The following is a 15,903-nucleotide window of genomic DNA, read 5'->3' as shown; positions in this document are numbered from 1 at the left end:
GTCGCTAACAGGAGGAATGAACATTTAGCGTTTTTGCAAAGGGAAGTAGTTAGTGTTTCACATTCCTAAATTGATTCAAACAACCTTATTATTGAACTTTGACAGCAAAATGGATTTTAACATCAGATTTTATAACCGATGGGAATCTTCAAATCTTTACAAAAGCCCAGTCCAAAGCCATGTATAGAGAAAGTATGGACAACTAAACGAGAGGCGCCCTGTTTGGTACCTTGGATGTGTGTGGCTGTGCCCGGAAACATGACATTGCAGTTGTTCTGGTTAGGGATGTCCCGATCCAGGTTTTTGCACTTCCGATCCGATACCGATGTTGTTTTTGCACTTCCGATCCGATACTGACCGATACTGGCCTATCCGAGCATATATTAAAGTTTAAAGTTATTTAGCCTACTTAGTTGTCAGAATCATGTTGAAAAGGGTTTTAGTACTCTTGATAACAACTAGCCAGCTGAATTAGGGGAATTTGAATAATACACGGGCAGCACGGTGGAAGAGGGGTTAGTGCATCTGCCTCACAATACGAAGGTCCTGAGTAGTCTTGGGTTCAATCCCGGGCTCGGGATCTTTCTGTGTGGAGTTTGCATGTTCTCCCCGTGACTGCGTGGGTTCCCTCCGGGTACTCCGGCTTCCTCCCACCTCCAAAGACATGCACCTGGGGATAAGTTGATTGGCAACACTAAAATTGGCCCTAGTGTGTGAATGTGAGTGTGAATGTTGTCTGTCTATCTGTGTTGGCCCTGCGATGAGGTGGCGACTTGTCCAGGGTGTACCCCGCCTTCCGCCCGATTGTAGCTGAGATAGGCTCCAGCGCCCCCCCGCGACCCCAAAAGGGAATAAGCGGTAGAAAATGGATGGATGGATGAATAATACACAATGGTTGGTAACAAGAAACTGACCTGTTTATTCAAGGATAAACACAAAATAGACAAAATTATACATGACAAACAGAAATGGCATCATTGAACTAGGGCTGGGCGATATGGCCTTTTTTAAATATTGCGATATTTTAAGGCCATATTGCGATACACGATATATATCTCGATATTTTGCCTTAGCCTTGAATGAAGACTTAATGCATATAATCACAGCAGTATGATGATTCTATGTATCTACATAAAAACATTCTTCTTCATACTGCATTAATATATGCTACTTTTAAACTTTCATGCAGAGAAGGAAATCACAACTAAAAAAAAATCACAATTTTTTTCATACGGTGTTGATCTGGAAATGTTTGCCTCTGCATTTTGATGGTGTGGACGTGTGGCACCAAATGGAGATAAGCGTCTCGACAGACGTTACAATATTTGAACAATGATGACGAAAACTGTTTTCTCTGTCGTGTCCGTGTGTCAAAAATTGTTATGCACTTATTTTTTTATTTGATTTTGTGCGTGGCATAGATTTGCCGTGCGCAGAGAACGCTTGAGCAGTGCGCAATTGCACAGGCGCGCACCTTAGAGGGAACGTTGCTCCCACGGCTGCGCTAGCATCACAGCTAACGTTAGCCATGCTGCTACCTCTCTGCTCAGGGAGGGCGTATACGTATGTGACGTATGACGTGACAGTATGTGACGTGTGTAAGAACGTGCGCTTGCTGTCTGTGAGAAGGAGACACAGGAAAGAGTGAGAATAGCCTGTCGTGTACTGCCAGCAGCTAAAAGCAACTGCGTGAGAATCCACAGACCTGTGGATGTGTTGAAGGTGTGCTGGAAAATGCGGAACGGAAATTAGGGAGCAGCAGAAAAGTGGAAAGTATTATTTAAATCGGTGCGTTGGAAAACACGGACCGGAATTTTTTTTTCAAAACTGGATCTGGATCAGCATTTTCCCATGCCATGCCGATACGCATTTTTTGGCAAATATCGGTGGCCGATCCGATCCAAATATCGGATCGGGACATCCCTAGTTCTGATGTTAGTTGTTCTGACGAACTAAACCGAAATTATAAGTATATAATACTTCTAAATATACACCAGCTCATAAACTTACAATAAAACATGCTTTTATGTTGTCAAAGTATACTTTTGTGGCAGCTTTGCCGTTTTTGATGCATACATTCATGCAGTGTTTAGTGATCAGCAGGCTCTCTTAACACGCTTCCAGTGGCAAAATGTACGTCAGAAAATACTCAATAACCAAAAAAAACGTAATACCCTCATTACCTAAATCCTCATTAGCTTTGGACCAAAAAATACGGAAAAATTATGACTTTTGTATGAAGTATGTCAACTGATGTATGCCTCCAATGTTTTTGTTGTATTCACTGCGCTATACATGCCTGTGCTTTTACTTACGGTTTCGGGAAATGTATGCAATTGCTTTCCACATTTTTTGCGAGTGGCACATCCCCTTGCGGCACAACGGCATATTTACACGGCAAACACTCAGTAATCACTCTTCAATTAAAATAAAGGTATAATGTGGAAGTGTAGTGTTGCTTAACTGCAGCTTCAAACTGGCACATAACATGGCGCCCTATAGTGACCTGAGTGCCTTTTGACCAATTATTGAGGAGATCGCTTGAAACACGGTTGTCCATGCTCTCTCTATACATGGCCCTGACCCAGACCATGATCATGTGGCCCCCGAGTGGTTGTGGCTAAAAAAAAACGCTTAGTGTTTATGTGATGAACCAATGAATCCTTTAATCATCTTTATTATGTGTCTGGTTTATTTTTTCATAAAACGCACACAGAACGATGAACAACCTCTTGTCGGTTTCAGTTTTTCATGTCGGAGAAGGCTCCATCAAGCCCTGCGATCCCTGCGCTGTTCACATTATGAGGCGTTCAAGCACACTGTGTAACTCTTCAGTTAGTTTCTGTGCTTTTTTTTATAAGACTTAGACTTCCTTTTTTATTGTCATTCAAATTTGAACTTTACAGCACAGATAAGAACGAAATTTCGTTACATAAGCTCATGGTAGTGCAGGATAAAAAAAAAAAGCAATACGGTGCATATATAAATAAATAAATATATATAAATATATATATAAAATAAATAAATATATATAAATACATATAAATATATATAAATACATAAATAGATTACTGTACAGATAAATACATTGCACTTTTTCACATGCGTCCACGTTTATGGATGTATGTTATATTGTCTTTTTTATTCCAGCGAGTTAATCCATTTTGGGGGGAGTTGAGCCGCAGCACTTTGATAAAGAAGATGAGAAACACGATTACATTTTTTTTTTTTATATCCCGCTGCAAAGTACAAAGGTACCTCTCCTTCTCTTGTCCCTCTCACCTCATTGCCAGTTTTCGCCAACAAGACGCTCAAAGGTAAAACTTATGTTAAATGCTCGTTCATCCATTTAAGTCATTCATTTACATTCCAAATTGTTTTCCGCTTGCAAAATTATAATTACTCTATATAAATTATTTTGTGTTCATATTTTGGGGTGTCCAGAACAGATTAATTGGAAAAATGAATGTACATTATTTTTTGTTGGGAGAATTGCTTCATATTTTTGCGATTCGGTCTACCAACAAAAACGAGGTACTACTATATTTTATTTGGACCACATTTAAACGGAAAAATGCACTTAGTGACATACATTCTCTTTTACTTTTTGCACAATTGTTACATTTTTAGGTGACACATTTAAAATTGCTGTAGTGGCAAAACAAACATTTAATGCAAACATTTGTCTTTTTCTTTCAAACAGAGAGCCGAGGCAAGCGAGAGAAGGATAATAACCGCGATGACAGGGACTACGACACAGAGCAGGCCTTGGCGCGGGACAGCCGTGACGACCGAGATTCCAGGGAAGCCCGAGAGCGACGAGACGGTCGAGGACGGGACGCGACCAGAGAGCCTCGTGACCGCAGAGATGCGAAGGAAACAAGAGAGAGCAGGACAGAAACACGCTCAAGTCGAGAGTCACTTGAACGTCGGGATCGTGAGCGGGAACGTGAAAAAGAGAGGGACAGGGAGAGAGAGCGGGAAAAAGAAAGGGAAAGGTTGGAGACCCTCAGAAAGGAGGAAGCGGCCCAGGACGACAGGAGTTACGGGAGATCTCATGGACGTGAAGAAGGAGGTAGAGAAGGACGAACTGAGACCAGAAGTGAGAGAAACGGACGAGGGAGGGGACGTGAAATACCTGACAAAGGCAAGACATGACCGTCATAGGAATCAAAACAAGGTAGTCTGAAATAATTCTGCTTCCATCAGGCTCAAACAGGAACTCTCGGGGGTCTCAGCTGGACAGCGGTCATGACAACTGGGAGTCTCGAAGCAGTGGCGCGCGTGAACGCAGTGCAGAGAGGAACACGGACCGCAATGCCACGGAAAGAGTTACAGAGCGAGACCGCTACGATGGAGACAAGAGAGGAGAGCAGGCCCGAGACTCTTCATACGACAGGAGAGGCGGTCACAGTGAAAGAGACCGCAGAGACAATCGTGACAGAGGTGGGAGCTTTGGGGGATTTTTTTTTCGCTTTTATTTTTTACCCTACACAAAACAAAGTTATGGTTTTAAAAGACCACTCTGTTTTTTTAGTTTTTTTTATTCAAGGATGCTTCTATATTTTTTGTCGGGAACCAATCTCATATACCCCTAATAGTTTATTGTACATGTATTCAGATTTTTTGGTAACGTAGCCTTTGAGTCGGAGACGTCTGCATACTGATTTGCCAAAGTTCAAGTACATATGTCAGGCGAAAGACAGGAAATGTACATTTAGCATTGCGACACACCCCCACAAGCCTTGGTAGTGCAGATAAAAAGCGAGACATTCTGCGAGGAAGCGCAGATTTAGGCGGACAGAAACATTGCAGCCCTGCTTTTGGCTTGCGGCAGTGCGATAGTGAGCGATCTTGCCAATGGAATCCAGAGCTTGGAGACCCTCTTCTGTCGTTAAAGTCTTCTGTTTTTGAACACCACGGTGAAATACGTAAACAAATAAATAAAAAATAGGCTCCAGCCACCCCCGCAACCCCGAGAGGGACAAGTGGTAGAAAATGGATCGGTGGACAAGAGAATAAAATGAGATCAGTGTGCTGCCATTGTTAAGTAGATAAAGATAAGGAATAAGAAAAAGGAACTTTCATTGACTAGAAATAGAATAATTATACTTCACATTGGTTACTGTTGCCCATCCATCCATCCATCCATTTTCTACCGCTTGTCCCTTTCGGGGTCGCGGGGGGTGCTGGAGCCCATCTCAGCTGCAATCGCGCGGGGTACACCCAGGACAAGTCGCCACCTCGTCACAGGGCCAATACAGATAAACAGACAACATTCACACTTCCTAAAAATAAATTATGTAAACCATGGGTCTCCAAAGTATGTCCTGGAAACAGTTTTTGGCCAGTACTTTTTTTTTTTTGGGCTTGTTTTTATATTACGGTACTTCTCTATTATTGCGATGTATTACACAACTTTTCACCTATAGCACAAAGCCTATCTATATAACTTATAAAACAGTATATCGACCTAAATTTGATTAGTTTTAAAATCTTTAAAGCCTAAAATATATCAATTGCAATTTTTTTCAATCCACAATATATTTGTATTTGTATCTTAAGTAGTTTATTTTCTTTTATTAGTATAACAAAAATTATGTGATTTTTGTAAATAAAATTTTAAGAATACATTTTTTAAATCCTTTTTTTTAGGAAAATACTGCGTGTATAAATTGTATGTTAGCAGCCAAAATGAGCTATTGTAACCTGTTTTGAAACGGTTTTGTTATAATTTATATACCAAATAATGTATTACGAGAATGGTGTTGAATCGAGAATCGATTTTAAATCGAACAGTCACCCAAATCGTAAGGTGCGGCAAAATTCCCACCTCTAACCAGTGATTATAGCCCAGTGTTTCATTCCTAATTACAATATGTATAGTGCATCCGGTAAGTATTAGCAGCGCTTCACTTTTCTCCACATTTTGTTATGTTACAGCCAAAATGGAATAATAATAACAATGTAAAAATGTTTGTTAATTTAGCAAATGTATTAAAACTAAAAAACTACAAGAAAATCACATGTAAATAAGTATTCACAGTTTTTGCTCACTACTTTGTTGATGCACCTTTGGCAGCAATTACAGCCTCAAGTCTTTTTTAATACGGTGCCACAAGCTTGGCACACCTATTTTGGGGCAGTTTTGCCCATTCTTCTTTGTAGCACCTCTCAAGCCCCATCAGATTGGATAGGGAGCGTTGGTTTTCATCCAGGATGTCTCTGGACATTGCTGCATGCATCTTAGTCTAGTCAGGGAGGTGACCAAGAACAGTGATGGTCACTCTGTCAGAGCTACAGCATTCTTCTGTGGAAAGAGGACAACCTTCTAGAAGGAAAACTATCTCTGCAGCAATCCACCAATCAGGCCTGTATGTTAGTGGCCAGACAGAAGCCATTTCTTAGTAAAAGGTTTCCCAACATGCATCTGAAAGACTCTTAGACCATGAGAAACAAAGTTCTCTGGTCTGATGAGACAAAGATTGAAACCTTTGGCGGGAATGCCAGGCGTCACGTTTGAGGAAACCAGGTACCGCTCATCACCAGGCCAATACCATCCCTACAGTGAAGCATGTCGGTGGCAGCATCATGCTGTGGGGGTGGTTTTCAGCAGCAGGAACTGGGAGACTAGTCAGGATAGAAGGAAAGATGAATGCAGCAAAGTACAGAAACACCCTGAATGAAAACTAACTATTCCCATCCAACCTGATGCAGCTTAAGAGGTACTGCAAAGAGGAATGAGCGAAACTGCCCAAAGATAGGTGTGCCAAGCTTGTGGCATCGTCGTCAGAAGACTTGAGGCTGTATGCTGCCAAAGCTGCACTGTAGCACACACCCTGATGGTTAAAAAGCTGTTAATTTTCATTCCTATCGAATCGTATTTGCAATGTTCATGTGCTTAAGGAATTAGGAGTGGATTTTGTTACCTTGGTGACCATAAAATGTCTGGATATGCATGAAATTTTGCTTCTAAGACTTTGCTATTGAATTTCTTGTGATGAACATTCTGACTTTGTTTCCCCAGATCAAAGGGCAGTTTCCCCAAACAGACACCAGAGAAGATCGGAGGAGTCAGAGAGGGACGAGAGAAGGGACGAGCGCAGGACAGATCGAGGCGAGGACAGACGGGACGAAAGGACCAGAGATCGTGAGAGAGAGCGGGAACGGGAGAAAGACAGGGAGCGAGAGAGGGAAAAGGAGAGGGAGGCTGAGAGGGAGCGTGCCAGAGAGCGGGAAAGGGAGAGAGAGCGGGAGCGGGAAAGGGAGCGAGAGAGAGAGGAGCGAGAGCGAGAACGGGAGAGAGAGGAGCGAGAGAGGGAACGTGAGAGGGAGCGGAAGGAACGAGAACGGGAGAGGGAGCAACGGGAGCGTGAGAGGCAACGGGAATGGGAGGAGCGAGAGAGGGGGAGGGAGGAAAGGCGGGACAGAAGAGAAGATACCCGGGATGACCGCGCCGTTCGAGAAACGCGGGACGATCGCAAAACAAGGCATGTGTATCGAGTTTTGCCAAAATGTGCGTTTAATGAATGTTTCTTAGCAACTTTCTCTTTTACTCCCTCCAGTCGTAAGAGACACAGATTGGAGAGCAGCCCGAGCCCCCGACCTTCACCCAAGCGAGTGACGCGTGACGTCAGCCCCGCAGACAGCGATGGCTACAACAGCACAGATGAGAAAAGTGAGCGTCCAATTGGCCGAGGACAGGCCAAGCTCCACCCACAGCCCCTTCTCCCCAGCACCGTGTGTCCGCCTCCAAGTGACAGTAGGAAATTCTTTTAGAGAGGACACACTCATATTGGGGAATGGGGATTTAAAGTTGCATGTGTTAGAAATATGTCTGAGTTCACGTGACGTCTGCATGTGCAGGTGCAGAGAAGCATCGCATCCTGAGTCAGGTGGTGAGACCCCAGGAGCCCCTGTTGCGCTCCCCATCGCGGACTGCCCCGCCTGATGACAAGTCTGGCCACTGGAAGGATGAGGAGCACAGAGGAGCTGCAGACAAAAGGGACGTGCGAAGTCGACACGAAGACCAAGAGGCCCGAGGCGAGTTCAGCAGAGCAGGTGACCGGCGGGGAGATCAGTTGTCAGACGTGCACTCAGACGCTCGAAGCCGTGGCAGAGACGTGCGAGACCCCACACCACCTCCCGTTTCTGTGGCTCCTAGCGCTGAGGGTAAAGACAGAGATGTTGCCGGGTCACAACCCCAAGAAGACAGCAAAAAGAAGACCAAATCACTGAGGAAGGCCTTAAAGAAAGGGCGCAAAGATGAAAGTGAGGTGGTTGCTGGCAAAGGTCTACCTGAGCCCCCGGCTAGCATTACGGCAGTTGGGCCTCCATCTCTACAGTCACCAAGGAAAGGAGCAAAGAAGAAAGTGCTTGAGCGAAAGAGGAAACGGTCGCATGGAGGAGATTCTGATGTATCTGAGGAGGACTCTTCAGTGCAACAACCCCATAATAAGAGGAAGAGAGTACCACGGACACCGCCTCCATCATTGAGACCAGGTCACCGTAGCACTGTAGCCAATACTGAGCCCTCTCCACAGTCCAAAATAGACAACTTCAGTGACTGGTCAGATGAAGAGGTGTCAGATCGAGGACAATTGGACTCTGCGCTTGCTGAGCGAGTTCCAACCGAGCCTCTTCGGAGAGTTGGTGGCCCCAGGATGGGCCGTGAAAGAGACAGATGCAACCCCCCGACAATCGCCCCTCTGCTTCTGCAGGAACCTCCAATGATTCTGCAGACGTTAACGCCTCAGCCCCTGATGTCCCAGCCTCTTCTGCGTAAACCTCTCCCAGAGCAGACGCGCAGCAGCAGCATGGGGAGCAACCAGAGCCGCACGTCTTCCAGGCGCCCGCGGTCGCCTTCCAATGAGTCGGCCCACCGTGACGACCTCCAAGGACAGCGCTCCCGAAGGGGCCGCCTTCAAGGCAATAGCGCACATGACCGCGAACGGGAAAGAGAAAGGTTGGCAGTGAATGACCCGCCTGGAACCGAGAGGAAATCAAGAATTGACCAGTTGAGGAGAGGCGAGCCAAGCCGCAGTACTTCATCAGGTATACTTGTCAGACACACTCAAGGTTATGGGTACCTGCAAGAGATGCAACGATTAACCGGTTTTTACTATTAACCGTGATTAAAAACGTCACGCCTTTGAAGACGATGGCCCACCTGTTTGCAAAACCTGCCAAATAAAAGTTGCGGCTAATGGGTATAAATCCAATATGGTGCAGCTATATACGCCAAAGTAAAGGTAAGACAAAAATGATGATAGTGGCAAGTTACTTAAGAATTGAGTTGATAAGGATTAAAATATAAACATGTCACAATCAGTAGCTTACTTTTGAGTGAGTTCAGTGTAAACAAACAGCAACAGCAACAGGTACTCCTGTCAATGGCTTCATTCAGTGACCATTTAACATTAGAGAGTGCTTCTTCCTGCCTGTGTTGAATAAATTATAGGCAGTGCAAGTTAATTTAGCAAGTGTAAAACACTAACATAACATCAGCAGCTTGTAGAATAACCGCACTATAAAATGGTATCTAATTATGTGCATTCCAGTTATTATTAACACAGCATAAAGTCAATTATAAAAAATAGTCATGCATGACTTTTGATGGCAATAATAATTATTAGTGTTATAATAATAATAATACAAATATTTATTTATTAATACTTGTTGCTATTTATTGTTTTGTACTGTTTCATTTGATTGCTGTTAAGTGATAAATAAAACATCAAGATCTCAAAAAAAAAATTATTTTATACATTTTTGTGGTGAAATAATCAATGCATGATAATTGTGATTATTACTCAGACTTATGGATTTAACAATAAACCGTATTAATGACAACCCTGGTAAAACTCCCAACGGTTAATATTACCGTTTTAAGTTAAGATTATTGAAAAAACGTGATTGATAACTGCACTTTGATAAAGTCAAACTGGCTGGCGCTAGCTTAAATGCTAACATCAAAACAAAATATATTAACGTCTTTCCTCATTAATAAACCGCATACCACAGTACAAACTTATATAAACACATTGCTGTCTGAGTAACTAAGCTATTCAATTGTGCACATTGAACCTATAAGTTGTGCTCTCTTAGAACATAGTGATCGTTCCAGAGAAATATGTGACGCCATAACGCCTGCCAGAAATAATATACATTTATTACGTACTTTTCATTTAAATACATCTAAAATTGCTACATTACAAACCAATATTTAAAGCAATTAAAGCTTAGCCATTAAAACAGATACAATTCTAAGAATAAAAGACTATCGGTGAAGCATAAGAAACACAAAACATGCAAAGTAGTGGGTTTTGTAAAAAATTTTGAGCACATTCAACGATACCGTGATAATGATAACCACGATAATTTTGGTAATTGTAAGCGTGATATGAAATTTTCATAACGTTACATCACTACTCAGCTGGGATTTAACGGTATCAAAAGCTCACAGTAAGATATCACGGTATTAGGGCCACGGTACGATATTAATGTGTTCTATGTCAAAAAAGCAAATATCCACTGTTTTAATTACCGTATTTTTCGGACTATAAGTCGCAGTCTTTTTCATAGTTTGGCCGGGGGTGCGACTTATACTCAGGAGCGACTTATGTGTGAAATTATTAACACATTACCGTAAAATATCAAATAATATTATTTAGCTCATTCACGTAAGAGACTAGACATATAAGATTTCATCGGATTTAGCGATTAGGAGTGACAGATTGTTTGTTTGGTAAACGTATAGCATGTTCTATATGTTATAGTTATTTGAATGACTCTTACCATAATATATTACTGTGGTGAATGGTCTGAATCTTAAACAGCAACAAAAGTGAATTTAGTACAAAAGTTTTATTTACCCATAATCAAAAAGTACAAAGTTGGATTTAATTGCCCATGCAAACAGACAACGTCCTCCGGAGGAGTTGGATGAATCGAGAATCATGCGAATCACACACAGGCTTGGTCTACTGGCCATTTATCTGTTTTCCTCATGTGTCATGGTCCCGTTGTTTTGGACCGGTTTATTCTGCAACCTCCTTGAATCCTTTAGCCGTAACAAACAATCAAAACATTTTGTAGAATGGTCAGACCGACCACTCGTTCAACTATAACCCACATATGGTCCTTCAATGGTTCAGAATAGAAAAAAAAGAAACGAGCAGACATTCTTAAGGCTTTTCGACAGACTCTCTTTTCGGACTTCGACAGACACAAAATATGGTTCAAAAGGTCAGAAATTCCACTACATTACGTTAACATACCAGGCACTTTCTCAGTTGGTTATTTATGCGTCATATAACGTATACTTATTCAGCCTGCTGTTCACTATTCTTTATTTATTTTAAATTGCCTTTCAAATGTCTATTCTTGGAAACGCTCGAGACGAAAGTGGTGCATTTTTCTTTGCACTTCGCAGACTTTCTTACCTCCGCCAAAGATGTTTTGTTTTTGCAAGGGTTTGTCTGTTTGTTAGCAAATAACTCAAAGTTCTGGACAGATTATGATGAAATGTCCAAAGACAAAAATTCTTCTTATCTACTACTAACAAGCTTCACATCCTGCTTTCCATGCCCCCACCTTGCCGGTTCACACTACGCAGAGAATTCTGGGAGATGTAGTTTATTTTTAGACCTGCCCAACGCTAAAGTGCCAGAAAAAAAATACACACCAAGTTTTTCTTTGATGCGTCACAGCATCATTGTGAAGACTTTGAAACCGGAATACCGCGGTACCTACATAACCGTTACACCCCTACTACTCGGACTATAATCGTACTGTCAAAATCTGTAATTGTTGCTGTCTTAGTACCTACTTTCCCTAACACAGATCTGTTTCGACTTGTAGACCGCCAGGATTCCCGCAGCCACAGTTCCAGGCGTAGCTCCCCCGACTCCGAGAGACAGGCCAGGCCCCAGTCTCGTGCCGGCTCCTATGACAGTCGAGAGCGGGAACGGGACAGGGAGCAGTTTGATCGTGAACGGGACCGAAAAGACGTCCGGCAACAGCAGCCAGGCCTGATACTCCAGCAACCTCTTCAACAGCAGAGAGACTGGGACTCCGAATCCAGGGACTGGCCCAGTAGGGGACGGGAGCCCCTACTCATGCGTCCCGGCCGTGAACCTCTTCTGAGGGAGAGGGACGTCCGGGAGCGGGAACGCTTACTCCCTGAGGGACTCATTCAGCAGCATGAGCGAGAACGGGAGCGCGAGAGAGAACGTGACCGAAGCGACAGAGAAAGGGAGAGATTGATGATGCTGGACTTGTCCTCCCACTCTGACTCCAGAGCTGCGGGGCGAGGTGACCTGATAAGGCAAGACAGAGGTGACTATGAACCTCTCCTGCCAAGAGAAGCCTTCAGTCCACCTGAACCTGAGAAACCAATCAACAGTCATCATGTGGCGGGCGAGCAGCCAGAGATGGAGCAAATAGACAGCATCGATGGTAACCCACCCATTCCCACCCCTTCTTTATTTGTTTGTTCATGTTAATGACCATGTGTACGCTGCTGTGTTATAGGAGAGGATGATGGGAAAGAAGACGACAGCCAATCAGTGGCATCTGTTGGAGAAGAGTATGAACCAATCAGTGATGATGAGCTTGATGAAATTCTGGCTGACAGTCAGAAAAAGGAAGACCAGCAGGATGAAGAGAAGATTGCAGGTAGGAAGACATTTCTTTATTATTACTATTTAGGAGTACAGTAAACCCTTGTTTACTGCTGTTAATTTGGTTCCGGGTCTGATTGTGTTGTTAATTTGTTAGAAATTAAGCATAAAAAAATAAAAATATTTTAATAGCTAGACTATAAAAATCTGTTTACGACTTACCGGTACTAAAAATGTTGTCAATGTTTTGAGAGCTTTTAGAAATGAAATAATACCCATATAGTTACCTTTACACTTGTTTATTAATAAAGTAATGCTACCTGGAGTTAAGCCAATCAGTGGCTTCGATACTGAACAGTGCACACTTATTAGTTTGGTCTCATCTACTCGCCAATACGAATATAGTATTGATATTTGGAGTTCATTTAGCCGTTTCCCCTCTTGTAAATGCTTAATTCAGACCATAAATATGTAGAAAAAAAGTTTTTGATAGTGAACCTGCAAACTGATGACTGTATATAAAGATGTTTGTATATATTAGTTATTTAAAGCACCAGTATAATGGAAAAACAAGTTTACTTTTTATGCTTAATTGTGTTTCATTGTATCCATTAAACCAAATACAGTTGTATTTCCAATCCACAAAATAGGTCTAAACATTACGAAATGCCACAAATTCAGTCAGCCATTTGGAATATTCTGCTCCGAACATCTTCGGCAATTTCCGTGGACTCCAGCTTGGAGGACGTCACTGGAAGAACACTTCTGAACTCTGACCATATAATCAGATCAGTCATACTGGAAATACGCAAAAATTGGGTGCCGTTTATCATTCACAGTCCTTGTTTAAGACAAGAACACATATGCATTAGAAAATTTAAAAAATCTAACGGAGTGATCATTCTATGCTCGGAGGAATACAAAACAGAGGTGTTTTTATGGTGCGTTCAAACACCGCTGAACAGAGTAGGACTTCATAACGGCCGACAGAAAAATAAATGTTACGCACTTTTCATTAAAATGAATCTTAAAGTGCTGCAGTGCAAATTATTATTTAAAACAATAAAAGATGAGCCATTAAACAGATAAAATACTAAGACTAAAACACTATCAGTGAAGCAAAAGGAACACAAAACATGCACAACAGTGGGTTTTCTAAAAGGGTGTCGGTTTATTATAGTTATTTTTTTTATATATATAACTTGGTCACAAGACTTCAGTATGTATAAGTATTTTTTGAGCACATTCAACAATATATGATAACTGTAATCATTTTGGCCACAAAAACAGTGATATGAAATGTTAATTTCGTTACATCCTTAGTTCCGTCACATAGATATTCTGTGCCTGCGAGTCTGTATTGAGGTCCAAATTTCCCCATCAACACAAGACCTCCAGCAGTGAGGCTAGGTGTATTTGAATTAAGTTGCATGCCACAGTGATTGGACATTACGTCATGGGAAGGGATTTTTACTACCCTGGACAGGCAGCCACAAGAACCGTGGTCTAAAAGGCGTCTCATGCAGTGCAGGGCGGACTTTACGATCCGATATTTCCCTAATGTGTACCCGCTCTTCATGTGTATGAAACAGCAGTGAGTTACATCATGAACTTCATACATCCCAAACGACAATCTGGATTCAATAAAATGTTTGATTTTGAGGAATGTAGACTTTTTTGTGTTTTAATCTGTTCTTTCAAACCACTATCGGTAATGTGCATATTTATTGGTTAGAAAATGTTTATTTTGAGCAAGCTACAACTGTGACATGCAGCTGCTGTATATGTGTTATTATTTGATTATATGTCAAAGGTATTAGAATTGTCACGACCTTAGCCCACACCCCTGCCTTGTGTCAACAGGCCCTCTGGATGTCACTGATGTGGACTGGTCTAGCCTGATGCCCAGACAGAAACAGGAACCCAGAGCTGCCGGGGCAGCATTGCTGCGTTTCACCCCAGGGGCTGTCCTTCTCAGGGCAGGGGTCTCCAAGAGACTCGCTGGGCCTCAACTCCTCGAGAAGGTCAAAGAAGTCTGTAAGGCAGAGCTGGATGACCCTAAAGGTGAGTTGTTGTTTTTTTTACCGCCTCCTAAGAGGTTATGTTTTCATTGCTGTAGGTTTGATTTGTATGTCCCATATAAATGGCAAGAATCCATATATTGAACCATCATTAATTAGATTGGGAAAACATAATCAGATCAGAATTGTTTTGCTGATTTATTTGTATTTTTGCCTATATGGTTGTAAAATTTTACACAAACCTACTCTGAAACCCTTTTCTAGATGTCGACAAGCTGTTCGAGCACGACCTCGGCGCCTTAAACATGGCCGCCCTGAACAGACGTGTAGAAAGGGCAGGTCTACTCAGCAACTTGGGACCCTGCTGCAAGGCTCTGTGTGCCCGCAGGGACTTTGCCATCCGCAGGCAGCTGTTAAAAAATGACAAGGTAAATATCTTTCAGGTAGTTAAATATACAGTGGCACCTCGCTTTTCAGTTCACTTCTAAAAGGTCAGACAAAGATAGAATCATGCAAAAACCAAAGCAATTTTTCTCATAATGGAAATCCAATTCATTCATTCCAGAGAGCCAAAAATATTAACAGAAAACACTTTTTATAGAGAGTAATTATAGTTTTACATGTAAAAAAATTAAATAAAAATGAACATTTAACGTCACTTTTAGCTTATTGAAGACTCTTGTTGGAGATGGGAGAAGGAGGAAGGTAATGGAGAACACCTTTGTATGAGTTCTGTCTTTATTCATTAGTGTTTCTCACCTTTATCAAAGTGCTGGTCCTCATAATATTATTTGCAGTCATACACAATTAAAAAAAAACACAGACTGAGTCACTTAACTGTTTTTTTTTGTTTGCGCTCTCAATTAAGCGTAATAATACAGTTTTGTTATGAGCAACGTTTGACTGTACAAAAACTAAGTATGGAAACTGGTATGACTTTTACAATTTAAATTTTAGATTCTGTTGAACAATTTGGTTCTTCAATTTTCTTATCGATTCTCAGGTCGATAAGCATCAAGCTATTATGCCAAACCAACTTTTCTTATTGGTTAGTACCTTTTTTTTTGTATTTGGGATCCCCATAAGTCCCAAAAATGTTAAATCAAACCATGTAGGCATGGCAGATACATTTATAAAACAACATTGCCTGATTTTAAACTTTCTCCAAACATGCCTTTTAGAATTTGAGACTTAAGTGATGTATTTCTCTTTAGTTACGTCAGTGGATATTTCCAAACATGGTAGAGGGTTACTAGAGT

General features: G+C 41.9%; 1 protein-coding gene across 6 annotated transcripts in view; it reads left to right on the top strand.

Annotated features, from left to right (window-relative positions):
- Nucleotides 1-15,903, top strand: part of zc3h13 (zinc finger CCCH-type containing 13) — a 35,526-nt gene that overhangs the window by 11,983 nt on the left and 7,640 nt on the right. For 4 of the 6 annotated variants that reach the window (XR_009817769.1, XM_072915868.1, XM_061985074.1 and 1 more), the window contains 9 exons: nt 3,704-4,147; nt 4,210-4,446; nt 7,028-7,490; nt 7,566-7,762; nt 7,867-9,054; nt 11,863-12,459; nt 12,535-12,678; nt 14,487-14,687; nt 14,909-15,072. Coding sequence is in view for 5 of the 6 variants with exons in the window: in XM_072915868.1 (XP_072771969.1) it covers nt 3,704-4,147; nt 4,210-4,446; nt 7,028-7,490; nt 7,566-7,762; nt 7,867-9,054; nt 11,863-12,459; nt 12,535-12,678; nt 14,487-14,687; nt 14,909-15,072 (3,635 nt within the window). In the remaining variant the exon portion in view is untranslated. The remainder of the gene's footprint in view (nt 1-3,703; nt 4,148-4,209; nt 4,447-7,027; nt 7,491-7,565; nt 7,763-7,866; nt 9,055-11,862; nt 12,460-12,534; nt 12,679-14,486; nt 14,688-14,908; nt 15,073-15,903) is intronic. The other 2 variants (XM_072915869.1, XM_061985075.1) reach the window with 1 other exon arrangement.

This window comes from Nerophis lumbriciformis, linkage group LG23 (assembly GCF_033978685.3).
Source record: "Nerophis lumbriciformis linkage group LG23, RoL_Nlum_v2.1, whole genome shotgun sequence".
In the NCBI taxonomy this organism is placed as follows: Eukaryota; Metazoa; Chordata; class Actinopteri; order Syngnathiformes; family Syngnathidae; genus Nerophis; species Nerophis lumbriciformis.
Note: the sequence above shows the minus strand (reverse complement) of the source record. Positions and strands in the feature narration are given on the sequence as shown.